The 20,124-nt window shown below is 35.2% G+C and overlaps 1 protein-coding gene across 1 annotated transcript; it reads right to left on the bottom strand.

The window, feature by feature from the left end:
• Window positions 1–2,651: 2,651 nt before the first annotated feature.
• On the bottom strand, window positions 2,652–19,882 carry LOC120626112 (hyaluronidase-like). The gene is made up of 6 exons (XM_039893404.1): window positions 19,818–19,882; window positions 11,637–11,980; window positions 9,976–10,115; window positions 7,651–7,823; window positions 5,825–6,014; window positions 2,652–4,859 (listed from the first exon to the last, which is right to left on the bottom strand). Exons 1-6 carry the CDS (start codon window positions 19,874–19,876, stop codon window positions 3,939–3,941), a joined length of 1,827 nt encoding a protein of 608 aa, XP_039749338.1. The 5' UTR covers window positions 19,877–19,882; the 3' UTR covers window positions 2,652–3,938.
• Window positions 19,883–20,124: the final 242 nt, after the last annotated feature.

Genomic DNA, 20,124 nt, shown 5'->3' with positions numbered 1-20,124 from the left:
ATATGGCCAGCAGTCAGTGGGTTTTTGACCACGGTATGCATAAAGAAGGAAAATGGCATAAAATGGAAAAATCCATCCCTTTTATGAGTAATACAAAATTTTGAGGGTATGCAATGCTTTTGTGCATGTATGAAGTGCACGCCACTGCCAGCAGTGGACTTCAATCGGTTGATTTGATGATGATGATGTTTAATTTGAATAAATACAGTATATGCGGCGCGATCCGATAAAATGAAACAAAATAAATACACTTTTGTGTATAATAGAGTACAATAGAGTACCTACCGTACAATATACTTTTAATTACAGTACGTTATTTTACAGTTGCTTGTTTTTTCCATATAATCTAATAAATACATATTAAGGAAAACATTAACACATAGCCTATTAGTTATTATCTACGTTGAAGTAGCGGTTTAGGTACCGAGTTAGTGATAATATGTAGCGATCTCCGTGGCGTAACGGGGAGCGCTGTGAATTTAAGCAGGAGGTCCCGTGTTCGATTCTCAGCAGGGGCATTTTGGAAATTTATAATTGCCGAATTTGGTCTGGTCTGGCGGGAGGCTTTGGCCGTGGCTAGTTATCACGCTACCGACAAAGAACGCCATCCGACAAAGAACACCGCTAAGCGATTTAGTGTTCCGGTGCGATGTCGCGTAGAAGCCGATTAGGGGTATCACTACCATACTCCCTAACAGGTTAGCCCGCTACCATCTTGAGCTGCATCATCATTTAGGTACCACCACGTGATATTTCTGTCAAGGGCTAACTTATAGAATAATAAAAAAAAGAGCTCTCCGATTTGCAAAGAAAATTTGCTATCAGTCTAGATTGTAAGCAGTGGCGTGCATAGAGGGTACGCACAGAGTATGCAGATGATATAAAATTAAGAAAATATCAATTACGTGTTATAAATACTTAAGGGTACGCTTTTTATAACTCTTACAATACCTATCCTTAAGTTTTTTAGAACTCGTACTGACGATTTTCTTCATTTTATATCATCTGCATACCCTGTGCATACCCTCTATGCACGCCACTGATTGTAAGCAAGTAGTAGTGGAGCTTTTTGCGACAGACGTCGTAAGGAGAAGTACTACCACCATGCATGCTAACACAGCATTGTTGCAATGCTGTGTTTCAGTCTGAAGCTTAACATCTACGTCATTGATGGACCCAGGGTGGCACTTTGTAGGACGTGTTCCTTGCATGCCCTTCGAAGTGTTGCTTATGGGCCATTGTTTTCCACTTACCATCAGGTGGGCCATCTGCTTTGTTCGTCAACTATTACTACTTATTTAAAAAAAAAACCTAAAAGCTATTTAACAACCCTTACTAATTTTAAATCCTTGGAGTAGGAATGTAACCTATTTGCTAAAGTAATCCGTGACCCCATTTTATCAACTGCCATGGTTGTCATTGCGTATTTATGTCACCTTTAATCAAAGAACTGTACACTGTTCTTTGTCTAAAAGTATTTGGTTGGTCAGTTATTGCTATAAAAACAAGTGCTTTATGAAATAGCCTAATAGCGTGTTTCGTCAGAATAGTCATGTAATTTCACACATTTTTATATTCGGTACCTACTAGCGAGTTAGCGACCTCGTTTGAGTACAGGCTTCTGATAAGTTTCTCATACTAACTTTTTGCCTTTATGAAGGTATGCATATTTCGACGGCAGACTGGCGCAGTGGGCAGCGACCCTGCTTTCCGAGTCCAGGGCCGTGGGTTCGATTCCCACAACTGGAAAAATGTTTGTGTGATGAGCATAAGTGTTTTCCAGTGTCTGGGTGTTTATATGTATTTTCCAAGTATTTATGTATATATAATTCATAAAAATATTCATCAGTCATCTTAGTAACCATAACACAAGCTAAGCTTACTTTGGGGCTAGATGGCGATGTGTGTATTGTCGTAGTATATTAAAAAATATTATATTATGCGAACGAACGAATAACGAACCCAGAAACTCGGTGATCAAGAGCAGACGCTCCCGTTGGGAGAGAGTTTAACTAGTGTGGACTGTTAGAGGCTACAGGTATATGATGAGGGATGATGAGGATTAGGTACTTACTTACTTATTATATTTGTCGTACTGACTACTTTGATCTCAAATATCTCCACCGTGTTTAGGAGTTCCAATTTCACATTTATTATATATAGAATATATATATATTCAAAAACTCATTTGTTTTTTCCTATTTTTTGGTTTTGGTTGGTTTTCCCTCCCTTGTCACTGACATGTTGATGAAGTTGTACACTTAAATTCTTAGGTACCCATACCGGGTTGAAGGTGCTATTGAGTTCGGCACCTAATTATAGAAATTTGGAACCCATAGTACGAGTTGGTGGATTAGTTTTGTATCGCCCTGTCTGTCCGTGTATTAAGGTCATTTTTCATTAAAGACTTGAGAAATAAAGTTGAATCTTGTAATGAATACCAGAATTAACAAACTGGTGAAAATAGAGATATTTTTACAGTCTCTTTTTAAACGCAATTAAATGTTACAGCCTTTCAAAGTGTATTTTTATTTTAAAACCCCCACTGAAGTTACCAAAACAAATTGGGATTTGGGTTCTGTGAAAGAAAACAATAAAACTTGTGACAAAACCTTTTATAATTCTATCAACTTATAAAAAAACTATATACATACAACAAACAACATTTATTATACAATAAACAACATTTTTTTAAACCTGTTTGGCACACTGGATTCCTGCTTCCATTTCCGATTGGTTCATAAATAAATAAGTTAAACCATAATTTAACGTAACCGAGTTAACTTGAATCTATGAAATTTAGCAATTCGAGATATATTAATAGCCTATTGTAGGAAAAGAGGTAAAATAATAACGGCCGGTGTTGTTTTGGTAGCTAATCAGTAAACCTATCTTAGACGAAATATAAAGGTACCTATATGCGTGTTGGCACATTTCAGCACAATTGAGTATTAGAAATAAAGTATGTTTATTTAAATCGGCCTGCCAAAGAACAAAATTAACCGGGTGTGAATCTACTCGCAGGTATAATCAACGCGTCGAAATACTAAAATCTAGAGAGTAGCTCGTAGTGGCAGAGCTATTTTCCAGATACGACGATTCGGACGGAGTCCACACGTATGAAGAGACTTCTTCATAAGTCAGTCAGTCAAACAATACTGTTCAACTAGTTATAATATACATAGCCAGCCAACGATACCCAGCACTAATCTGTGGTAAAGGATATTATTCTAATTAAGAACACCAGTTAAAAAAAAAAAAAACTTAATACATTATCAAAGAAAATGGCTTACAGGTAGATTTATTGTCTCTGTGATAGATTTAAATCTATGAAAGCTGCTGAATTGATCTGATCATCGTTCCATGTTTAAGTAGTTTATATTCCCCAGATTCGTACGAAGTGATTTCAACCGATGCACCTAGCTAACAGTCCATTTAAAATATATACAAGACCTCATAAAAAAAAAATTCCTCAATGAAAGTAATATTATTTTGAATCTCCTGGAATTTATTAGAGTCGATGAGCCAAGCAGGTCACAGGTAAAATGCAGTTTGTATCTTAAATGAAAATTATCGGTGGGTATAAAATAAGTAATGAAAACAATATTATTCCCGACAAGGCGGCAAAAATGCCTAATAATTTAAAACGCAATCAATACTCAAAATGCAACCATGATGTCAATTACAAAAACAAGGAGGATCGCAAACTGACGATTTTCTTTCGATATATTATCACTCCCACCATACAATCACTTTCAATAAATCCAATAGTTTGGTTAGCTTTTTTTTTGTTTAGTATTAAACCAACATTAATTTGTAGTGTTTTTCTTTTAAAAATCAGATGACGTCTTCATCGTAACTTTATCGAAGTGCCTATTTATTTCGATAACAATTTCAGCGATCAAATTAGGGTCACTATCATTTACCAATATTTGTAATTAAGTCAAATTAATCGCTGAAGTTACTAACTCGTTTTTGATGTCATCGCTGATAATAATAAAGTTCTCTGAGCTATCTGTTGATGTTATAGTAAAAGCGTCTGATGGGGTCAAATTTTCTGCTGCAGAAATGAAATCATCTTCTATGTCATTTAAATTAAGGTTTGCAATGCTTTCTGTTGTTGCATGATTAAAATAATTAGTATTTTCAACTATCATAACAAACTCATCACTTTTTGTATCTAAAACCTCATTTATTACATTTTCTGTTACAATCATTTCTGTAGTTGAAACATCCATAGAAATAGAGTTTTTCTCATTAGAAGTCATATCAAATATTTCTGCTTTTTCGGTATATAAATTTAAAATATTATTTTCTAAGCCTTTTGAATTTTCTATATTCTGCACACTTCTAACTGTGTGTTTATTATTTACTTTTTCAAAATTAAACGGGTTTGTCACTATATCCCAGAAGGATTTTTCATTATGAGTTATTGAATTCATATTACTGTTATCAGTCTTGTTATCATTACTCATTTCACTGTGTGATATATTTTCAATAATATTGCTTTGTGGTAATACAGCGAAGCCTAAATCCATTTTTATTTGTAAAGCCCCAATTGTAGTTGTTTCAGCAGTTTCTTTCAAAGTTGTTTGAACTGTCGTAGTTGTATCAGTTGTACTAACTACAGTATTATTATCTTCATCATCATAATTTTCGACATCAACCTGCTTTGTTTCGTCGAATATCCTATTTATTTGTTGTATATATCTCTTGATAATCGGCCCCAATGTATTTTCTACGTAGTTATAAAGTTCATTACATTTGTCATCTTGACTTACATCATTTGAACTTCCCCATATAATAAGGCCGGATGCTTTTGTGGTCTTTAACGCCTCGAGTACTTCAATTACGTCCGTCTGAAATTAGAGACAAATTTACTTTTTTACTGTTTTTCTATCTTTTCTTACCTCTTTTGATTTTAACTTCATTCCTAGCAAATAAATAATTTAAACGTTTAATCTATTTAAAAGAGCGATAAATATTCTTCATTTAAATTTATTGGTATATAAATTGGTAAGGATTCCAGTTTCTAACTGCATAATTAAGTAAAGTCTAATAATTTGAGCAGAGGCCATTCTAGTAAATAATAAGTAACTTTATGTAGGTACCTACCACGCAAAGATTATTAACCCTTATTAGTAGGTATGTAAGCATTGGTAGATAATCTTATTAGGCAGTTATTTCCTCGACGGTGCGTGGGTTAAATATAACATTAAGTACATAATATATTGGATATCAATTACTTATTATTACATGAACTGTATAAAACAATTTATATTTCTTTATGATAAAACAGAGGAGAACGCATGTTTTATTAATACTAGTTCTAGCTTCAACGTAATAAGTCAAATTTTAAATTCGAAAGATTGTACATAGGTCTAATTTCAATCAGACTAATCAGAGACCAAGTAAACCTTATCGCCTAGTGGGAGGATAAAATGAAATATAATTTAACAGCCTAACCTAGCAGAGACGTGGAAAGGTTTGCCGAGCAGGCCAAGAGGCGTAAATAGGAAAACCTTGATAGCAGTTTCATTATTGTGCCTTTTGAAGTAGAGACTTTGGGATCGTGGGGCCCGGAGGCTCGAGCTCTTTTTATAGAACTAACAAAATTCTGGCGATCCTAGAGACCGTTACCTTGGCCACATAATTAGTTTGGCCATTCAAAGGGGCAATGCTAGTTTATTTTAGGTAATATTTATAAAACTAACGTGAAAGTGATATTAAAGAAGCATATTTACAACTAACCTAGGTGAATATTAACTACTAAACAAATAGAAATAGTTTCTCTATTTTGAAAAACCTGTTATAAAACACTTACTTCACTCATAAAGCCCGCGTCGCGATATCTAAACCAGAAATAAGGCAGAACTAAGGTCCCGGCTTTCTTCACTCTGTTGGCTTCAGTGATGCGGCCTCGAACTAGGGCACCTAGCTGAGATGTGGAAAGGTTTGCAGAACTGTAAACTGAGGGGTATAAAGCTGTGCTTTCTGCCCATAGCCAGTAGATTCTGGAACAGAAAATGATATACCTAGTTATAGGAGAAGGGTCGTTATAATAAAGACCCTCTACGCTACTCCAATGTGGCTTTGTGGGCTATGACGATGTGATAATAATCACGTTAAAATAACTGGGACCGATGACTTTGCCTGCCGTCCGTAACTCCAAGATGTTACTGAGAATTTCCTTATAGGTATAACTTATGAAACACATATACCTATAGCGAAACGAAACTAGAACCTGGTGATCCGTAGTAGAACTTCTAAAGACTAAAATATAAGGCAGGTTTTAGTTATTATAAAATTGTAATAATTTATCATTTCATCAATTACAATACCTAAATATATCATTTGTTTACGCATCGTACAAATGAATTGCCAAATTCAATAAATTTTAATTAATTCAAAAGGTTCAAGTTATTAATTTCCGTAACTTCACTAGAAAATTTGCTTTTGTTGATTTGGACTAAGAGAACGTGAGGATCGACCTTTAGCATTTAATAAAAGCCGAAAGTTGTCTGCGCATGCGGGAAACGAACGATCGGCGACTGGGAAGTTAGGATCATTGTGGCTTCGGCGAGTAATATTATGTAGCAAAGGTGTAAAAATTTGCTAGTCAAGATGGTTAAAATAGGTATAAAGCGAAATTCTTTTACACCTATATCTCCTAGTAAATATTCCCATATCCTTCCCATATCATGTCATTTATTACCAGACACAAACTACGGTGGCAAGCTCCACCGAATATGCATTAAAAACTTTATAAAATTGTACCTATTTGTAACTACATTAGGATACCTACAATATGTTATTTGGGTAGGATTAAAATATATTTTCCGAAGTACCTAGATAGATTCATCTGTCATTACCAAACAAAGAACACCAACGCGACGCATAAAAGTGAGTACGAAGGTATAATAAACCAGATTAATAGTTTTTTTTTATATATACGCAGTATAAGAAGCCATTTAGAAGAACTGTTTTGTGAACTTATCCTTTGTTAATATTAAATCTTTAAAATAGGAACTGTTATTTTATTATGTACCTACAACAGTTATTGGTAAACTGTTATACATAAAAAATTAAGCACAACACCGTATTAGGTAGGTACAAAACAATATTATAGTACATATACCTAACTGATTATATCGCTATCTGACGACACCACTTTCTTTAAATTATTGGGATAAAATATAAATATTATGAAAGCAACCGAAAAAATGAAAAAAAAATACTAAAATAAATCCCGAAACAAAAAAAAATTACTTAAACATAATTAAAACCTCGTTAAAACATTACTTGCAGGAGAGAGCTTAATATAAAATTCACAACTCTCTCTATGAAATGTTATTTATTGGTAATATCAAGCCCGCCTTTTGATAAATCTGGATCGATCAGCGCTCTCACAGGGTTCCATTTGAAAAGTAATTTTTTTTTTTAATTTTAAAATATTTAATTAGAAATATCTATTTTTAAGCCGAAAAGGTAGGAATAAGTTAACAATTCGGTTGTTTTTTTTATGTTGGTGACCTCAGAAAGATATATGACATTGTAACTGAATAACTAAATAAATTAAAAAAAAAAACATTTTATGTAAAGCGACTAAAAAAGAAATAGGCAATCGTAGGAAATAGGCAATTAACTCACTTATCATTTTCTCCTTTAATAATATCAGAGCAATTTTCCACATTGTTGTTGGCAATGTTAAAACAGTAGGGGAACGCGTAGTATCCCCATATCGCTCTTGGACGCATTTGCTTCGCTATAGACAATGTTGTCTGCATAAATACTCTCGCAGCGTCTTCGAAACGTTTAGTTGCCTGGAATGAAAATATTTTTTAATTAGCTCAGCTATAAAACTACTACTAGCGTGAATAGTAATCTTGTTTCTGCTTCATCAGTGAGTTCTATACCAATAGGTACAGTACAGAATTCAGCACAAAGCGGGCGATGTAAAGAGCTATGCTCGGATTACCTCTAGGTCATCATAGTGATAGCATAGTGGTTCGAGTTTCTGCCTTCCTCTCAGGAGGACTGGCTTCGATCTACTTAAAATCAACGCGCATAACGTTGAAAGAGTTATGCGCGTTGATTTTAAGCAATTACGGTTATCCTTAACCGTAATTGCTTGCATCGGTATCGTAACCTGCATGCCTGACAGTCTTCATAATGTTTTCAAAGGCGGGTAAAGTCTATCAATCCGTACTTAGCTATCGTGATGGACTGCAGCCTAACGGCCTAAGGCCTTCTTGTTCTTAGAGGAGACCTGTGTCCTGTTATAAGCCGCGGTAATGGGTTGACGATGATAATGATTAAATCAGGAATGAGAACATCCGTAGAAAAACCGACTTAGCTTAGTTCAAAGATTCACGAAACTTAAGTGGCGTCGGGAAAAGCTCGGAGAGTCGATGGACGTTGAGGTCTTAAGGTTCGACCTTGCATCGATAAACGCAGCGTTGGAATACCCCTGACTAGGTGGACATACGGCATCAAAAGAGTCTCAGCGACTCGCTTGAAGCTAGTTGCATAAAACCGTGGTACTTGGAACTCTCTACAAAAGTTTCTCTCTACATTAGTGGACATCCATCGATGCCTCGCCTCGCCGATCTGAGACTGCATCAGCACTAACCACCAAATTGCTGTTAAGGGCTAAATTGTAGTTGGACAATATAAATCGCATTGGAGCAGCTCCAATCTTTCTCTCATACGCGATAGGAGGCCTGTGCCTAGTAGTGTATAATAAATAGGTGATGATGATGAAGATTATAAATCAATGACCTGCATATTATAATAAAATCGCCAAAAGCTTGGTTTAATGGTTACGCCACGTCAAGACATGTGCCCATTAATTTGTCAAGTCTTAAACTCTGGTCGTCCCTAATTATGCAATCTGTGTAATTAGGGCAACGATGCCGACCATTTAGGTATAATCACTCTGCAGTAATTTGTTTTAATTGTCGAGTGCGTCTTATGCAACATCTTGCCTTTTAATCAAATTCCCCATAGGTACTGAGCTACGCCTACTGAACCAAATATGGCTATCACGATCGTTCTGTGAATCTACGGATTTGTTTTAATTTGGGGAGTAGAGTAGATATAAATGATTAAAAGCACGTGATATTACTAAGTTCTTTTGTGTCCAGAGAAAATAATCTTCTTACTTTGTAAAAGTAAAAAAAAATGTTTGTTACAAAACAATACATTTGTTACAAACAAATAAGAAAAATTTCAGCTCTATCTGTTGGGGATGACTGCATTAAAATTCACTGGCATGGTTTGACTTAAGGATACTAGTATACAAACATTGCTTATTAAATACTGGCTTGTGAAAACCAGGCATGTTTGACTGGCGTATTAATGTTTCAGCCACTTGGATTCAAATGTATATTATTTAACGATTATAAACCAAGACATACTCAATTACAAAAATAATCTGCATTATAAAATAAAACGAAGAAAATTGTAATACATTTTCGAAAACACTACACACGAGGCAACGTTTATTAACCTTTTTAACGATTATTTTGTTTGTTAAATAATTCGACTGCCATTAAAATAAAACATATAATATAAGTTGGTTATATCACGTTTGTTTTTTATGACTTAATATAAATACGCGGAGAGTATAATATGCTAATTTCTTGAATTATTGCACTTCCCTTTCCCTTTACCTAGTATTATATTTGTTTAATAGATTCAGTAAACGTATAAAAAATAAAGATACATAAATAGTTTTGGTGGTTTACTTTTGGTGGATGGGCTTAACTCGTGGATTAGTTCGGTTATGACTCTGGAACTGGGTATCTCTTTATTTAAAGATACGCTAGACTTTGGACAATGATGCCGCGTAGTAATGAAGTAATGTGGCGATCTTTCAGTTAACGCTTCTCTGAAATGTTAGTTTGATACGGAGGTTTATTGATAAGTTTGTTTCGAAATGTTTTTGAACGAGTAAAGATAAATGGTAATTACCTCCATTTTTTGCCAAGACGCAGGCCACCACCAATGCCTTCTTTTCTCGATATTCATTGATAAGTCAATGTACGGCGTAAGTGTGCCGAACTGCTGTCGGAATATCGGTCTCCAAGACTCGAAATCAATAATCCCGACACCTAAAAGAAAATAAAAATGATACTTTGCATTACGTATTATATTTTACATAATCCCTACTAAAATTATAAATGTCAATGTAAGTTTGTTTGTTACGCTTTCACGCAAAAACTACTTAACCGATCCTCATTAAACTTTCTACACATATTTTTGGAAGTGTAAGAAGTAATATGGAATACTTTTTGTCCCGACATTAAGCTCGGTTCCTTTGGGAGAGGGTATGATAGTGTGTGACGATTTTACACCATAACTTCGACAAATTATAACCGATTTAAATATTTTTTTTGTATTATAGAGTTTATAATATGTGTTTAATTTTGCCCAAACTTTATGTAGATCTGAATGTAGTTGGAGATAGAGGACAGAACTCCTCAGCGGACAGCAGCAAACCTCTCATTTAAGGCATAGCGATACTGAATATTTTAAATTTTTTTAGAACTACAGCTAACTTGAATGCCACATCAAAAAACAAAATCAAACGCAGGCGAAGTCGCGGGCAATAGCTAGTCAAATATAAGATTTTTATGAGCGACTGGCGCATTTGCAACATGCTTTCTGAGTCCAAGGCAGTGGGTTCGATTCCCACTACCGGAAAGTGTTTTTTTGATGAGCATGAATGTTTTATCTGTTATTGTAAGTATTTATGTATATTATTCATAAACATTTTCATCATATATCTTAGTGCTCATAACACAAGTTACGCTGACTTTGGGGCTAGATGTCGATGTTTGTATGGTCGTAGTATATTTATTCGTTAATTTACATTATTAATTTATTTTTATCTACACAGATAAATCATTTTAAGCGTATGTTTATGATTCCGAAATATAATAGCCTCCTAAATAGTCGTTATGGGCAATTGAAAGCATAGCATAACCCAGGTGTTTTTAAACTTGTTCATCTTTTATTTGGATCCAGTGAACCTGATAGTAAATTAACTATCAGGTGAGATTATAGCCAAGACCTAACATAAAAAAAAACCAACATAGGCTACGTTCCTATCTTTGTTTTTATATTTATGAAGGGTTATGTTAGACAATACGGGTTGACTGAAATAACATTAGCTTTCTAGGTCAGCTCGAATAATAAATATTATTTATTACTAGCAGTTACCCGCGTCTTCGGATATCTAAACTAGTTTGTAAATAGTAAACTAAACAAAGAATGTAGATCACTATCTACTTTCTTTGTTTAGTCAAAAATGAAAATGTTCTATTAAAATTAGTTTAATAATTTCTGCGGTATAAAATAGACTAAATCCTTAAAACTTTTGCTACAAAAAGGCCTCTCCCAACGGGAGGGTTTGCCCACGCTGAGCAGACGGGTTGGTGATCGCAGTAGATGGCAGTAGTGTATAGAGGTCGCTGCTGTTCTCCGTTATATTACCTTAGTCGCCTCGCACAACACCTGCGGGAAGTGGGCGGCTTGAAGGCTTATTAGGACGCACTTATTATGAAATAAAATTGGATGCTTTAAGATAAATTATTTGTACAGGTTGAATACGATTTTTAAAAGGAACTTACCATTAAAATCTGGATTCGGTATAGACTTGTTCAAACTCTCCCTGAATGCGGTCAGGTGCAGTTCCAAATTCCCTTGCTGAGGCACACCTCCGTTTCTGTATCTATATTTTCCACTGTCAGCCTTAAATATTGCAGGGAACAAACCCGGGTCGTACATTATTGTGATTCTACCGCCATCGAAAGTGTCATTTTGGTTTTGTATGATGCCAAATTTTTCTAAGTTGTCAAATATCACGTTCCTGGACACGCATTGCCTGGTTGGCACGTTCCAGTAAACTTTGAACGGCGTGTTGTAATCCCTCGGGACCTCTGCCTCTGGCATCTCGATAATATAGTAGTTGTTGCTGAAATTAAAAATAATAGTTTTCGATGAATATCTTCATCGTTATTTCAATTGATTGACTCCACAGCTAGACATAGAGGTATTTAGTAGGGCGTTCTAAAATCTACGATCCTGTACACCTCGTTGGGGGTCGAACAACGCTGCGTTTATCGGTGCGGGGTCGCCATTCCAACACCTTGGAATCCCAACGTCCATCGGTTCTTTGAGCTATTTGCCCCGCCCATTTCCACTCCAGCTTCACGACTCGTTGAGCTATGTTGGTAACTCTTGTTCTTCTACGGATCTCTTATCAGCGCTAGTAGATAATTCCCCGGAAGAGCTCTGTCACAAAAAGCTGTGCAACTACTAAATCCAATTTTGCAGTTGAGTTGCAGTTTCGATATCTGCAGTTCTGCTATCACGGATACGGACTTTATTTTAGAACTTTTTAAGAGATACAATTCCGTCATATATTATTTAGACATAACTTCAACTTTTGCCAACATTTTTCAATGATAATCCGCTTCCATCTAATCGTAACGTTATGTTATATATAGCATATAGCCTTCCTCAATCACTGGATTATTAAACATAAGAAGATTGGTTCAATTAGAACCAGCATTTCCTGAGATTAGCGCGTTCAAAGAAACAAACTGTTTCGATTTATAATATTAGAATAGATTAGAATTGTTTACATGCAGTTTTCCTATAGGTAGTATAGACGAAAACGCGGGCAACATCAAGTTTATAATACGTAGCTATTCTTATGTTTTGCTCCAACGGTTTATAAACATTGCAGCCAAGTCCAACCTTGACATTGTATCAATCTCAAGAATACAGTCGAGTTCAATGGCCGCATTACATCATAACGCGTAGGTCGGGTTACCATGTTGTTAAGAACTATAGTACCTACCGGTACCTACCAGCATATCTAGTGTGCTATGAAATATCATGTTACTCACATAGTTTATTAGTTTACCTCCATATTGATATTATTAATTTAAGAGTATCTTTCTTATTTATTTTATTCCACTACAAGTTCGCCGGCTGCAATCAAACTTGGTGGCTCATACCATAAATCGAAGCAAACGCAGTTGTTGACGCGGGCACCACATGAATTGTTCTTAAATAGGAATTGATCTCATAATTCATAGTACGTCCATTTTTTTATCTTCAATTATTCAAAGGCAATAAGCCAGATACATATTTAACTAATCAATATTCTATGCACAATTTACTCCACTGGCGAGCTATTGATATATTGTATTAAATAAATAGACTTTTGTACACGATGATATCATGCGTAGATGTTGGTTATACATTAGAACTTATTCATAATAATTCCTAAACCTAAACCTCCTCATATTTCATTGTAAGCACCGCGCTATGTACAGTTGACTACAATTACGAATTTATAACCATCACAATTAGGGCAGATTTCACTGTTTTCTTTGGAAACTATGTTTCGTACAACGTGCACGTTTTGGTTCACATTTAAATGTCCAAACTGCAGCCCCAGAATCCAGTTAAACACGTAGAAACTGAGTTTGGCTTGCTTGATCGCGTTTCACGAAATCGGGTCTTAGTTGATTGTTAATATATATAAAGAGGTTCGTTTTCAAACGGAACAGATTTATAAAGTTATAAAAAAACTCAATAATTATATTTCATAATTTCGGAAAAATGAAAGGTTCAAAGCTAAGTCTGCGATGTAAGCATGAAATGGTAAGTTCCGTTCAGGTTTCCCATAATCATCATATAAACCAATGGACTCTATCTAGTCTCCACTGCTAGACAAAGGTCTTTTGTAGGGAGTATATTTGGGTATAAATCGCCACTTTAGCTTCGCGTTTCTACGAGCTACGTCGGTAACTCTGGTTGTTTACAGATCTCCTCATTCCTAATTTGATCACGTAGATATACTCCAAGCATAGCTCTCACCATCGCCAGTCCCATTCGTTATAGGATTTTTTTTTACGCCTGGCACATTGTGTAGTTCCTAATAAGTTAATCACACGTAAAAAAGGCACCTATGTTGGTTTGAAATCTAAGTTTTCATCGTTTAGGTTCTGCAACTATTTATGGTTTGTGGTAAAGACATAACATTTTGCTTATATTGGCATTTTTAAAGTGTAATTTAGTTTGGCTTCGGTTTTGATGTATATATATTTAATGATAAACTAAAGTAGTTTTAGGTAGACTGACAAAAATTTTACCAATTAATTTTGGTTTCCCATACACTTTAGTAAAGGCGATAGCGGTACAGGATATCGGGCTTCCTTTCGAGATGACCTCCTCTAACTTTTGGAGTTTTGTGCGATTTAAGCGATTACACACGCTTAAAAGGCGAAGGAAAACCTCGTGAGAAAACCTGTATGCGTGTGAGGTCTACCACTTGGCCAGTGTAGTGGATAGCGGCCTTAAACCTACTCATTCTAAGGAGACCCGCGCATAGTAGTGGGCTGGCAAGCGTTTGATGATAATGATAACACATTTTTGTTTTCATAATAATCCTTGTAAAGCGACAACAGTAAGAAAAAATATGTTTAATGTGGTCATGTGTACTTCCATAGAACGTAAATATTTATATTGATATGTCAAATGTGGGGCACGATTGTAATACTAGGCTCACGTTATCGAGGAAATCTGATAGTTTGGTTGAATGTGGAAGATTTCGAGTATAGAGTGCTTGCCACTGTGATCTTATAGACCTTTTTGGCTCTCTGAGCGTTGCCTTAACATTGCAAACTAAAACGCGACCATTTCCACAATTTTATACAATTTTTAGTCGCATGTAATATATATACCAATACTTTTATATAAAAAAAAAACCCTATTGCTTTATGTTTGAGGTAACTTTGACATTTAATTCTGTTGAGAAATATTTTAGTCAGACATGTTTTTTGGAGTCACATAACAAACAAGTGTGTTAAAAAAACATATTATACCTAGACTGGTAGTCTTAACGTATCGTCTGGCAAGTAGTGAAAAGTAGAGTATTCAACTCGGGGTATTGCTGCCTACGTTAAGGGCGCCCCTTAAACACTCGATAAACTCAGAATTCTAGATGCAAAACTGAAGTCCAGGGTCCAGGTCTTTTGTAGGGAGTTTCAAATACCGGAGTCTTCTTTCGCTTGGGTCTAGCGGCTCCCTGCGAATCGCTTGATGTTATAACACAAGCTACGTTTACTTTGGGGCTAGGCGGCGATGTGTGTATTATCGTAGTATATTTATTATTATTATTATTATCCGTCCATCTCGTCCATCTTGATTAGAATAGTTTTGTTCAATTCTTAAAACACCGCCCAAATCAGATCTATATTATCAAACTCTAATAATTTATTCTGATAATTTCTCTGATAATTTAGTTCACTACTAAAGCTTTATGCCTACTAATGTTTTCTGGGCACCTTGGATAAAAAATGAGCCAAAACTCGAAACACTGAGATGAGAGATGAAAAAATTGCGTAAATTATGGCTATTAATACTTCATACCATCAAGAATCTCTTTGTTGGGAAATGATTTAATACACAAAGTGAACGACCGAGGAAACCTTTGTGGACTTCGTAGGTACTTCCTCATTCGCATGAAATGAGAAAAGTGGAGACAAATGTAAACGTTATGAAAGTACTGTACATAATATAACAACAATTATACACAAAGGCGTGTGAAATCCACCAATCCGCACTTGGCCAGCGTGGTGGAATACTGTCTTAGCCCTTCTCATTTTGTGAGAAGACCGTGGGTCGCTAATTGGATTGTTAATGATGACTAGGCACTTTTGTACGATAAGGCCAAGAGAATTATTAGAAAAGCAGGTTTTACGCGAAAGCTTCATTGTATCTATGTAGTTAACTTCAAAAGTTTATTATTATGAGTCTTCTAATGGGAATTTGATTAGACTCATTCGGAAATCGAATCCGAAACGTTCATTTGAAGCAAACATTTGCACCGCTGCGCTAGCAATATCATATATTTCCAACGTGATTTTATTATAATATTGCTTTTATCATTTTCATAACGAACCAAGACTTCCGCTATACCTATTAGATACTCCGAGTTTCTCAAAATCGTATTTTAAACGTGTTTTAATTAGACCAATGTAATTAATATTAAAATCTCTAAAATTAGTCTGTCCATCATTGACTGACCTTTACCTTTAGGCTGGAGATTGAAGACAAAATAAGAAAGAAAAGAAAGTTGAAATTCATTAAGTCAAATATTTTTTAATGAAGGTTAACGACAGGCTACATTAATTACAAGCATCCTAAAACGCTATGGGAAACTACTATATAAGGAAACAAGAATGTTTTGTATATTTTGTTATGCGTTCTTAAACTAAAAACATCCATGAATGTCTCTCAGATACAAAACACGTGAGTCATTTATAGATTTCATTTAATTTCATAGAGTTTAGCAGATGAGATTATATTCATAACATAAAAAGTACGTAGATAAAGTCGAACAAGAAGCAAAAGCTATAAAGTTTAATTGACCTAAGATTGCCAACCTTCGTAAAGAGAACAGGCTAAGAAGAATAAGAAACTGATTTTTTTTTTATATGTCCTCTTCTTTTTTAAATACTTTATCTATACTAATACTAGCGGACCACAGCGCCATCTGTCGGGCTGATTTGTGAATCTAAACCATCCAGGGTGCCACCCAAACGCATAACAAAAAATTCAATCAAATCGGTCCAGCCGTTTAGGAGGAGTTCAGTGCCATACACACGCACACAAGAAATATATATGTAAAGATACAGAAATAGGTTTGAATCTCCTCTTTCAAACTACTCATCCTATTTGTAAAGCTTTGTAATTTTTATTTAGAATAGACCATCAGGGAGTAAATAGGCCGTAGTAAACGTAAGTCGACGAAAAAACATAATTATGAATGCTTTCTAAAAGTTGCAGCGCTTTAAAAAGGTTCATAAAAAGGGTATATTATAATATAATTATGTCTAGTCTATTTCACGAATTGATAAAATACAATCGTGTTAACGCGGGTAAAGCCGCGGGGCACAACTGGTGTTTCATAAAATGATATTTGCCATGTTAATTTGACAATTTCTCAGTGACATAAATTCTATTTTAGTTTTCAAATTAGCTCAAGTCTTATCATTTGAGGGGTACCTTAACATGAAATATAGACTTCATATTTTTCATCGGTGCTAACGTATGACTACAGACATCCAATAAATTGCAGGTTTTGTCATAGAACGCTAAATAAGTTTGCGCAATTGTTTGCCACGTCAGAAGACTCCCACGAAAACAGATCAGAGAAAATGCTGTAATAACAAATACCCAGACTGAGAGTGAACTATAAACCTCGACTTATAATTCCACAATGTACACCACTGTGCCACGGAGTCGTCAGTGGCCCATGTTATTGTCACAAGGTGTGATGATAATCGTTTTCGCATTCAGTAGAGCCACAATAGAGCATGATATACCTACCTGTACTCTTAATTGCTCTTCCATATTAGAAAGTTGGCCTATGCCCAGCCATGGCGCGTCTATGTAAATATGCTGAAAATTATTATCTTCTAACAAAGATAAAAGTAGTTTCATTTGAATACAAAACAAAACATCTTACTTATTATCAATAGACCTATACGGTCTATACTATACTGAATTTTATAGATATATACTAATATATACTAAATATACTACGACAATACACACATCGCCATCTAGTACCAAAGTAAGCGTAGCTTGTGTTATGGGTACTAAGATAACTGATGAATATTTTTTATGAATAATATACATTAATACTTATATACTAAACACCCAGACACTGAAAAACATTCATGTTCATAACACAAATATTTGTGTGATGAACATGAATGTGGTATATAAGTATTAATGTATATTATTCATAAAAAATATTCATCAGTTATCTTAGTACCCATAACACAAGCTACGCTATAATATTATCCAGTTGTGGGAATCGAACCCACGGCCTTGGACTCAGAAAGCAGGATCGCTGCCCACTGCGCCAATCGGCCGTCATTGATATTGAGATATTGCCGAGGTTATATCGTAATTACATTTAGTTAATATGAAATGAATACCGTGCAATCCATTCTTTTAACTGTTATCAATAAAATAAAAGCTGACGTCAAAATATAACGGACAACATTTATCTGTTATATTTGCACATCAACACGAACGTAGATAATATTTGGGCGATACTTGCTATCCAAGAAAATTCATTACTTCCCACGGGATATACAAAATATATAAAAACCTTAATCCACAAGATCAAAGTCGAAAGCAACAGTGTATAATAAAACAGCTGACTGAGCATTACTATGTCATTGAGTTTTAACAAGTATTTACTCACATAATAAACGTGATTCTTGCAAGTTTTGTTTTCCTGACAAACGATATTATTGTTATGTTATGTGACACCTTTGTTACCATCGGCAATGTACAGGTATATAATAATAAACAAAACCTCCTAATGTACTACTATTGCGCAACGGAAATCGAACGTAAGTAAACTGATAAAGTATTCAGACCGTGATATCCATAGAGATTCGGAAACCATATCAGAGGTTTAAACAAAATAGCTGTAACTACCTCTTCTTCTCAGTCGACTCTTGTCAGAGCGGTCGTCATTTAAGGGTTGTGGCACGCTTAACTGTTCGTCGCCACTGTCTGGCAGCTGCCTTTCTAGCACACTCATATAAGGGGACAGCCACTGCAGCCTTTATTTGGTCAGCCCATCTCATGGGCGATCTTCCGCGTGATCTGGTGCCCTCGATTCTTCCTTGGACAACCAGACGTTCAATGGAGTCGTTGTCTCTTCTGGATACGTGACCAAAGAACGTGAGAATACGAGCCTGTACTATGGAGGATAGACGTTGCGTGATGCCGAGTTCTTCAAGAATGGCCTTATTGGTCCGGAATGCATTCCAAGGTATTCTTAGCATTCTTTTCCAGCACCACATCTCAAGAACGTCTATCTGTAACTACCAGCTTAGGGTAAAAAGTAAAAAAAAACTACTGTTCGATCATACACCCTTCCTGCCTTTAAAGTTGTTCAGCCTCACGTGCCTGTATCTACATTAGCAGCCGCAACAGGGACAGAAAACAGCAATAATGTTGCTTTGCGGCAAAAATGAGCATGGCGGTAGTAAGTATTTCTCCGGACGAGCTCTGTCAAAAAAAGCTCTATAACTCTACCTCTTCTATAGCTGCATACATTAACATTACTACGAATTCTGACAGTGCATGCTTAGCATTCTTAGCATTCTGCCAATCAGAGGAATGGAAGATCACCTGATATCGGCACCTTCAATTTCATTTGCATTTTGTTATGAGACCGTTGGAAGATGCCGATCTTGAGTTTCGTGTCGGCTACGATGCGAAGAACGCGAGAAATGGACAGACTTGACTTAACAAAATAGCCTGTAGCCACAGGCTATCATTGTCTACTTGAAATAAAGAATATTTGCATTATATTTGATATTACGTGATGGTTTTTCCCGGGTAGTAGAGTACCACGCTGATATACTCGGCGTTAAAAATTATTTGTTGATTAGTGAACAAAAAAAAAATTAATTCGATTTTGTTTTTCATGCCAGGTGCTAACTCAAGAATCTGATGCTAAAAGTTTATGTTTGCAATATCTGGTCAGATAAGGTGTTACTAATTTTTTGTCAAAAAGCTTAAATTGTAAATTTAGGTATAACTTTTCTGATAAAACAAAGAATCCGCGTTACAAAGCTTACTTACTGGGAGGCTTGGTAAATATTTATTTGCATTTAGTTTATTGATAATACATGCCATTATAATAAAAAAAATTAAAAGTAATTTATTTCTTAATTAAAAAATATAAATTTGTAACATACCTAACATAATCGCATTTCACCGCACAGCACACCAAAACAAAAAACAAAAATAACAACATTATATTATAAAATAAAAAAAAACAACAATCAATAAAAATATTTAAAAACGAATAAAAAGGATTAAGTATTGTATCACTGTTAATATTTCTTAGATTAATTAATAATTATTTGAATTTAATATTTATTATTGCGAAAAGTTATGAACGTAAATTTCGCGCCATTAATGAAAATCGAACGCTGCGTGTACTTAAGCTCGCTTGTTCACGACTACAAGCGTTCAGCCTATCCGCTTTGCAATAAATACTCC

The sequence above is a fragment of the Pararge aegeria genome, chromosome 1 (assembly GCF_905163445.1).
Source record: "Pararge aegeria chromosome 1, ilParAegt1.1, whole genome shotgun sequence".
Taxonomy (NCBI): Eukaryota; Metazoa; Arthropoda; class Insecta; order Lepidoptera; family Nymphalidae; genus Pararge; species Pararge aegeria.
This window is presented reverse-complemented; position numbering and strand designations above follow the sequence as displayed.